The sequence below is a fragment of the Lepeophtheirus salmonis genome, chromosome 1, assembly GCF_016086655.4.
Source record: "Lepeophtheirus salmonis chromosome 1, UVic_Lsal_1.4, whole genome shotgun sequence".
NCBI lineage: Eukaryota > Metazoa > Arthropoda > Copepoda > Siphonostomatoida > Caligidae > Lepeophtheirus > Lepeophtheirus salmonis.
Window position 1 is genome coordinate 24422996 of NC_052131.2, and position 9605 is coordinate 24432600.

The 9605-nt window shown below is 32.0% G+C and overlaps 1 protein-coding gene across 2 annotated transcripts; it reads left to right on the forward strand.

The window, feature by feature from the left end:
- Positions 1 to 209: 209 nt before the first annotated feature.
- Stim (stromal interaction molecule) lies at positions 210 to 3628 on the forward strand. Of its 2 annotated transcripts, XM_040718535.2 has the most exons (3): positions 214 to 1229; positions 1546 to 2708; positions 2861 to 3628. In XM_040718535.2, exons 1-3 carry the CDS (start codon positions 719 to 721, stop codon positions 2897 to 2899), a joined length of 1713 nt encoding a protein of 570 aa, XP_040574469.1. In that variant the 5' UTR covers positions 214 to 718; the 3' UTR covers positions 2900 to 3628. The 2 variants fall into 2 exon arrangements, with proteins under 2 accessions (XP_040574461.1, XP_040574469.1); XM_040718527.2 differs by having other exon boundaries at positions 210 to 1229; positions 1546 to 3628.
- The last annotated feature ends 5977 nt before the right edge of the window (positions 3629 to 9605 follow it).

Genomic DNA, 9605 nt, shown 5'->3' on the forward strand with positions numbered 1-9605 from the left:
TGCGTACGCTTGCGTCATCTTACGTTCATATTTTATGTTATATTCTTCTATGTTGAATGATAATAAAAAATAATGCGATAGCGCATGATAAAAACAGAGAGTTGCTATTATTATTATGAGTCATGCCGCTAGAGGTCAGCACTTATTGGGTTGTTGAGGGCCGACCTTCCTCTCTGCTAGCTTCATTTATTATTTTTGAGAGAGAGAGAGAGTGTGTGTATATGGACTGTATAGTAGAACGGTCGATGAAAAAAGAAGGAGTCCTCAGCTACTACTTGCTAGTTGCTGCTACAGAGTCCCCTTTATTTTTTTGCTTCCTTACATACACCTCTTTCTTCTTTGACTTATTTACCATTTATTCTGCATCATCACGGGAGGAGTAGGAGATCCAATACGATTTTATCAAATGTGTCATTGGAGCTTGGATAGACTTCCCGAATATTAAATAGGAATAAAATAATATATACTGCGTTTGATTTCTCATGTGAATATATAAATGATAAAACTATTAGTGAATAGTGAGAAAAATGGATGGATAATTGGGAAAGAGAAAAAGAAATCTGCAGAAATCTGAAAGAGTTTGGCCGGTTTCCAAGAAGACAACTAAGTCAAGTAAGAAGTATCGTTGCTATTGAGTCGACGAAGGAGGACGACGCGACACAGCAGACCCCCCAACAGGCAACAACAACAACCCCCGAGTAGAAAGACGTCCGCAGACATGCCATCCATCACTTCAGTGTTCCTTCTGCTCTCATGCCTTTTTATCGTGACTTGGGTGAGTGGAGGGGACTTGGACAAACAGTTTCGAACGCTCCTGGCTTCCACAGAGGATAAAGAAGGTCTGGAGTCCATTCGAATGCTCCATTCCCATTTAGATGATGATAAAGACGGAAGCATCGAGCCTGCGGAAACTGGAGAATTCATTCGTGGAGGAGAGCTTCGTGGAGAGGATTATATCAAAAGGCAAAAGCTCTTTCATCGCTCAGACGTAGAAATCACGGTTTTGGATCTTTGGCAAACATGGACGACCTCCACTGTTCATAATTGGACTGTGGATCAAACTATAGAATGGCTTTTAACCTCAGTGGATCTTCCTCAGTATAAAACTACTTTTGAATATCATTCCGTCAACGGCTCTCGAATACCACAAATTGCCGTTAATTCCTCATATCTCACTAAAGTCCTCAAAATCACTAATCCTATTCACAAGTCCAAACTTTCACTCAAAGGTGAAGTATAACAATATTTTTTTCAAGTTTTTTTTGTATAGTCAATTTTCGTAATTAATTTCTTGGTCTGTTTTTTTTATTTATTGATTATTATTTATTAATGATACTGCAAACATGATACTAAAATCCTAAACTAAATCATAATAAACTTGATTTTCTCGTGTTGCAAATAAACATGTATCCGATCAAAAAAGGAGCCAAGTTATCTCTTCTTGTAAAAAACAACAACACAAACTTAATGTGGATAATTGTAAAAACAACATAGTAACCTACATTATTATTACAATTTTAATAATAAAATAAATTAATATTTTAGCTATGGACGTTGTGCTATTTGGGCCTCCTAAAGAGCCAAGCTCTTTCTTCAAAGATGTCATATTTACAATTATTATTCTCCTGGCTGGAACAGGTCTTTTCTATGCGTATCACAAAAATAAGAAGTCTCAGGATCAATTAAAAAAAATGATGGAGGACATGGATAAGCTCGGTGTGGCTGAGAGGGATCTCCTTGATCTTCAATCAAAACTTCAACAAAAAGACAAAGTTATAAAAAATATACGTTCTGTGTCAAAGGAATTAAATCAAGTGTCATTAGAGACTGAGGAAATCAAGAGAATGCGTGAAGAAATAGAGGATCTTCGTAATCAGTTGTATGCTGCAGAGACAGAGTTGGAGGATAAATGCTGGTCTGCTCCTCCAACTCTTCAACTTTGGTTGCAAATTTCTTATGAGATTGAGTCAATGGGTTTTTCCGCTAAAAAAAAAGAGGCTGAGAAACAGTTAGAACTTGCTAAGGACATGTGTGAAAAGTTAAAGAAGAAAAGGTCCTCATTTGTGGGAGCCTTTGTCTCTACTCATGGACATTCCATTAACGATATTGACAAAATGATATTGGAGGCTCGTGCAGGACTTCTAGAAGTGACAAAAGACCTTCAGGAAAGGACAAGTCGCTGGAAGCAAATTGAAATGCTCTGTGGAGTCTCCATTGTCTCAAATCCAGGCTTGAATGTCATTCAAAAGCAAGTTCGAACTATAGGAGGAAGAGGTCGATTGACTATGAATTCTCGTATGTCTTCTCGTATGTCTGAGGAATTTTTAGATGATAGTGACACTCACTCTGTTGCACCTTCCATGTCCTCATTAGCTTCCATTCGTACACCTGCCGTATTACCACGTACTACTTTCATTCGACCACCGTTGTCACGAGAGTCTTCCAAGGAATCTGCTACCTCTTCTTCAGTAAGTGGAGGATCCTCCGATGAAAAAGAAATGGAGAACTTTGTCAAATCCTCATCTTCCTCTTCAAAGGAACCAGGGGAAGTTATACCGGAAGAAATTACAACAGAGCCCAGACTTGTACAATTGAGCTCAATTGATTCAGGGATTGAAAAAACTCCTTCTATTGAAGATACTACTCTACCTTCGTCACAACAATTAATACCACAACAGTTGTTATCCACATCGCCTTCACTTGTGGAGGTTAGTTTAAACAAGCAATCGCTTCATTCTTCAGCTTCTACTCCAGCTAATTTATCTGGTGCTTTTGATAATACCTCATTATCTGCATCAGACTCTGGCTCTTTTAGTGATTTAAAGGCAAATAAAAAGAAAAAATCTTTTTTTAATTTCAGACGAGCAAGAAAAATAAAGAAAGATATCCTTTGATGTGAAACTTTAATCGCAAATACATGCATACATAATTAACTGAATGAACACACAAAGTAATCCATGCTGAGCATTGGAAAGGTCATTTTTCATAGATATATTATCATAAATTTATATACATATGAAGCTTGCATTTGCCTAACAAATTCAGGAACAACTACATAAGAAAAAGTATTACATTTGGATTTACAGAGTTTTTTTTTCTCCTTAAAAATTTGTCTCTCTCTTCTTACCTTGGAAATAACAGAAAGTGCTGATATTAATTTATCTCAATACATTTCCGGTTAAGTTGTATTTTGTCTCCTTGGAATTTAGGTCAATTTTTCTCTTCATTATGTTTTTGAAAAACCATTGTTTTAAATTATTATTACAAATATACATTTATATTTTAAATTATTATTCTCTTCCAATATATAAACACACACAAAAATCATGTAGATATTAAAAAAGTCAGGATCGTGTCATATATTCCTACCTATTATCTTTTATTTTATCTATTTTTTTTGTGTACAAGAAAAAATTGACAATGTTAAATACTTTTTTTTTTTTTTGAATTTTTATCTTATAAAAAGTAAATTATATCTCTATATATAATAATTATTAATTAGTTATACGTACGCTATTATGACATTTTAATTACTATTATTATTATTATTATATGATGTTTGTTACTCAGTTAGTTTTAGAATTCCAAAATATAGAATTTCTATCCCTATCAAAGGGGATCTTTTTAATATCCCTTGTTTATAAGTGTGCCAAGAAAAAAAAAAAAAAATTGACCAAGAATCAAGGAACTGAAAAATGACACTCATTGTTTTGAAAAACATGTTTGCCCAGAATATTAGTAACATAAGCTTTAGTTTCATTAAATTACGAATATCTTAATGCAGATGTTTTTTAACTCATAAGTCATAACAGGAGGATAAGTTCTTAACCAACACTTTGAATGAAGTACAGAGTAGAATCCGCTTAAGCAGGATTTGAAAAGACTGATAAAATGCGTCTGCAATAAAATGAATCCGCAGTATCAAATTAGTAATGTTGCTCATAATTGGTGCACAATAAAAAAAATTAAATTTTTCAGGTATGCATAAAAATATGTATTAATATTTTTATACAGAGTCAATACTATCCCACATACAATGGACCAATATCTCATTGAAAGGGCTTGCTCTTGTTCTGAGCAACTTCATGGAGACGTCTCGTAACAAACTTGTAGCTAGTATTCTTCTTGAATATTGTCGATAGTAGACAAAATAACTTAAAGCAATGTTTTAAAAATAATTTTGAGCACTCTTGTAACAGAACCTTTTGGCCACCTGATCTTAAACGGCTTGACTTTTTTATCAAATAATCAGTGATGTGAAAATCCAATATAGAATTGCCCTGTTAAAAACAACACAAAAATTAAAATGGTATCCCTGACAATTTGAGAAATGTTTCAGAGGACATCAGCTACAACCAGCTGTGACAAGGAGCAGGGGAGAAGGAAATAAACAAGGACATTAGCAAGAATTACTCCATTATCGGTCGCCAATTCTACTCTGATTCCAACAAGGACTGATAATTATTACTCTGCAACAAAATTCCTCAGGATTACCCTCCGTCTTGTATAAACATACACGAATAATGACTAATGCTTAGGAAAAGAAAATTCATTCTTCAGATTACCAATTAAAAAAAACAGCAACATACCAGCTAAAAAAAATCATTGGATTTACATCACTGCATATAATACTAGAAACCTGTAAGCAAAGGCTCAAGCGCGCCCAATGCCAATGGGGTAGAACTGGGAAATCAGTAAAATATAGAACTTGAGATCAAAAGGCCATTTTTGACTATTTGTCCTACTTTTTTGCGAAAAAAAGTATGAACTATATCTAAATAGTCAAACATATACCTCTATAAAATAATAAGATCTGTAAAATTCATAAATCACAGTTTTTATGAAATTATTTAATTCCAAAATCAAGCCTCTCAATGTCATCTTTTTTAGGTATACATTCGACTATTTAAATGGTATGTATGTGTGATTATTCCATAAGATTACGGCAAATTGTTGACAAATGACCTTATGAACACAATATTCTGGAAGAATATCAGATGCAAGTTGGTGACGAGGCGTCAACACCAAGCTGTTCAAAACAATGGTAAGCATATTGAAAAGGATATTGTTCAATTGTAATAGGACTTGCCGCTAGTATTCTTTCGGAATATTTCAATTTTGAGCAATCTTGGAACAAAAACATTTGGCCTTCCTTTTTACCTGATCTTAACCCTCTTTTTTTGTGAACAAACCTGGATTTTTGAAACTTTTTAACAAAAATAATTCATTTTTGGAGAATAACTTTGGATTTTTGAATTTTTTTTTCTAAAAATTTAAATATTTGAAATTAAAAAAAAAAAAATTAGTTTTTAAATTATTTTTTCAGAAAAATATAATTTTTCCATTTTTTCCCCCAAAAAATTGTGGTTTTTGGATTTTTTTTCCAAAATATTGTAATTTTTCCATTTTTTTTTCGAAAAAATTTCCCAAAAACTAAGCCCCCCTCCTACCCCCCAAAGAAAAATAAAAAACAATTTCCATAATCATGCGGACGCCCCTGATTGTAATAAGACAATATTAAACCTGTAAAAATGTAAGCATGCATATTCCAATACAAATCACAGTCTGTGAACAATTAAACTCTTCTGCTGGGACTCTAATTCTCAATATTCCTTTATAAATACAAAAGAACACGTATAATTATGAGGCATCAACTTCTAATACGAATATTCATTTAGAGTGGATATTCATAAAATTATAATAGTGACGAATTAGTTATTTACTAGTATATTAGTAGTTCGACACGGTTAATAATTCTTTTTATAGTTTACAGATGTCAAATTCAATTTTGTTGGATGGATTTTTATTACCGAAAAATGCAGCCCCTACATCCCTAGTGACAAATTTTTATTTGTCAAATTTATAATTAATGGAATTAGCGAGTTTAATGTCAATGCTTGATGTCAAACTTATACTAACTTTGTCAAAAAATAAAATGATGTTCTCAAACTTATGGGCAACTTTGCTTCTTGTTAAAAGACACTCTAAAACGCTAGTTATAGACTGTATCACAATTGCCAGCAAAAAATAAAAAATTTATAAACTATCGACCGTTTGCAGGTAGTTTAGAAAAAAAAAATGGTACAGAATTGGGAGTTCCAGCCGGTGGAGGGTCACTAGTACTTGATTTGTAGATAGACCAGTTAGTAAGTAATTAAAAAAAAATTATTTCTACATGATTCAGGGAAAACCAAGGAAAGAGGTTTCAAATGCCAAGTGGTTGATATCCACTGTTTTAAAATGTGAATCAAGGATATTGTTGCTTGCTTCATGATAAAAATACCCTATCTGGTCAAATTTAAAAAATAGAGTTATGAATGATAGCTTATCAGTTATCACTAACACTGTGTTCATGTTTAGGTTATCCTCATCAATATGTGAAAAACATATTTCAATTACTCTTATTATTGTGATTTTTATCAATATAATATCCTATCTGGAAAATCGTTTATTTCCAAGTTACCTATAGGCTATAGCTTGAATGTAAGAGTGGCAAAAAAATGTCCGGAACAATTTTGTAATATTGAAATAGTACATTTTTATTCTAAAGTAGTGTTATCCTTAATAGGGCATACCTACATAATCTTATATATCTGCCCAAAAATTTATATAACCATTAACATTTTATAGAAATAAACAAATCAAGTAACATTCATAATCAGTGGGAGAGTTTCACGACTTTCACAGAGGAATTTTAGTGCTTCTAGGACACAAATTTACATAACGTTACCTATTTCCAAAGAAAAGCTCTACCTTAAGGAAATTTCGGATTTTGTATTTTATTAAATAAGAAATTTCCATTCTTATGTGTTCAAAAATCCTAACTTTTGCTACAAATCTATATTAATAGAGTAAAGTTTATCTGTATGTTTGAAAAACAGTCACTGGATGGACTGTATATAGTGCTATTTTGTTGTCATCTGCCCATGCCCTCGTCTCACTTGATAAATGATACGTCATGGCTATTTCATGATTTTTTTTTGATAAGTAAACTAAGTGCAAAGTTATAATATATAAGCTCCGTTTCCAAAAGAACAGGAATACAATTTCTTGTTAGTCCCTCGTCGCTTATTTGATATAAATATTGGCCATTTTATTATTTATATGAAGAAATTTTTGGCTATCATATACAAATAGAAATGTAAAGCAGCTCTTATGAAAAAATATTACTAAGCAAATACATATATCGAATAAAATACTATGTCGGATTTTAATATTATGAATATATATAACTCTTTTTAAAAATTGTGGAGATATAACAATATGACGATGATAGTCTGGGACTACTTAATAAATAAATAGCACTTGGTATGACTGCATTATTTGGCTAACTACCAGATGATTTCTGGGCTTTTTTGGTCTCTTTTTGGAAGAAAGGTTTGTGTGTAATATAATAAAGGTAACGACGTGATATTAAAAAATAAATAGGGAATTACTTTATATAAATTAAAATAAAAAATGAACATGACTTTACATGATGTAGAATATCGAGCCCTGGTCCAGCAAATCATATTTTAATTTTTTCTCAAGCTTTTGTTGAGTAACACAAAGGATTTCTTTTATATTTTTAAAGCAAAATTTGTATGTTTATCGACGCCTAAAAACTCCGAGCAATGTCTGGTTATTACCTTTAGTAATTAATAAGTGCAGGAATATCTTGCAGGTTACCAGCATATATGTTTTTGTATATGTATGCTAACGAGGATTTCGGCAATTTTCACATTCCTATGTATCTTTCATCACTCATCCGTCATCTCCGATGTGATATCAATGACAAAAGTGTATTAATAACATTTCTACATAACTTTTATTGTTTAAGCCTTAGCCGCAGTTGTATGAATGAGGAAAATAGAGGAAGAGGAGGACTAATATGTACTTTCGGACATGAGTACTTCTGTATATCATATGGTTCCATCTAGGATGTCAAATAATTATGAAATATGAGAGCTGTGTTTTTTGAAATAAGCAAGGAACATATTTTATAGTTAATTCAAAAAGAAATTAACACATAATTACTAAAGAATGTGAACAATATCATAATATGAAGGAGATGTGTTTTAGAAAGAGAGAGAGGAGATGTCAAATTGAGGTCAGGGATGTGGGAAGGTAACACAAAAATGAAAAGAAGTCTGTACCTAGTACCTATGTAGGTAAATATTTCTTCCTTATATCACAATATAAAATGTATATCTTACATAAGTACAGTGTGGGTACGCCTAATTCCTTTTCTATCTCTTTCCTAGCATGGAAAGTTAATATAGTTTATTCTGCTTGGATAAATCAGTGTTTTTATTCTCCTTTAAAGAAAGGAATACCCCTCATTTGAAGCAATATTGATTATATCATTGAAATTAGCCACTAGCCCAAAGGACTTGCCATTTTTATTTGCTAACCCTATGAAAATTTACTAGCCCAGAATACCAGAAAAAATAAAGAACCGATGTACCAATGTCAATATAAAAACAAGGTTAGACCGTTATTGAATCGGGGTTACTAGAATTTTAAATTTGATGTACCATAGGGACTAACAGCAAGACAGATAGATTTTGACGTCATAGAGTATAATAATGGTATATTAACAGCATAGTATACTTGAAATTATATGATTAATAGTAATAGTATATACTCTTTGACGTCACTATTAAAAAGCGAGGTGGAAACTGGTTTGAACTCAAGATTTATGTATTTTTTAGGTGATCTCATTTTTATGGGGGTGTACTAGCAAGCAGTCAACCTGATCATAATATTTTTTCTGATTTCAATGCCAATTTCATGAGATCATGCCCGTAAAAGGAATATCGAGGCAATCAAAGGAAAATACTTCTAAATTGAACATCCATCTCAAGCGATGTTCGAATTTGGATTCCGAATTCGCTGAGGGACAACGGGAGGAAAATTCCCCAGAGGAAAACTATCAGACCTCATAAGGGAGTAGAGTGGACTACTTCCTTGTGAATGAGATACTAAGATTGAAAAATAAAATGATCCATTCACGATGAGTAGATAATTTTAATATTGTAAAATGTGATCACTTAAAAAATACAAAATATCTTTGTAGATGTATATTTTTTAAATAAAACATAGAATATTTTGTATAATATAAGCTATGATATTTCTTATCACTATTTGTTATGAATCAGTTATCACGGTCTAAAGAAAAGTGTCGTTTTTCATCATTTTTCAATAATATCACTCTAAACGATAATAGTTCCGAATTACTATAATCCTAGATATTTTAAAATTTAGATGATGGAGAGAAAAACTGAGATCAGTTTTGGATTCTGCACTCATAGATAAATAACTTTTATGGCTTGAATTCGTTTGTACAAAATGAGTGTTCCCCTGTGTTATCCTTTAAAATCCTATTGAGTTCGCCACGATACTAGCGCATTGCATCTGCACGAAAATTGTGCCTGTATTAAGCAGTCACTATTTTTTTGAATTTGAGTTTTTTATTCTTAATACTTTCCATACAATTATTGAAAAATAATTCTACCAATTCGAAGAATTATTTAACCACCACCTGACTTTGAGGCTTTTTCTATTTCTTTTTTAAGGAAATGTTGAGAAATACAATAAAGGATATAGGTGTTATGTATTTAATT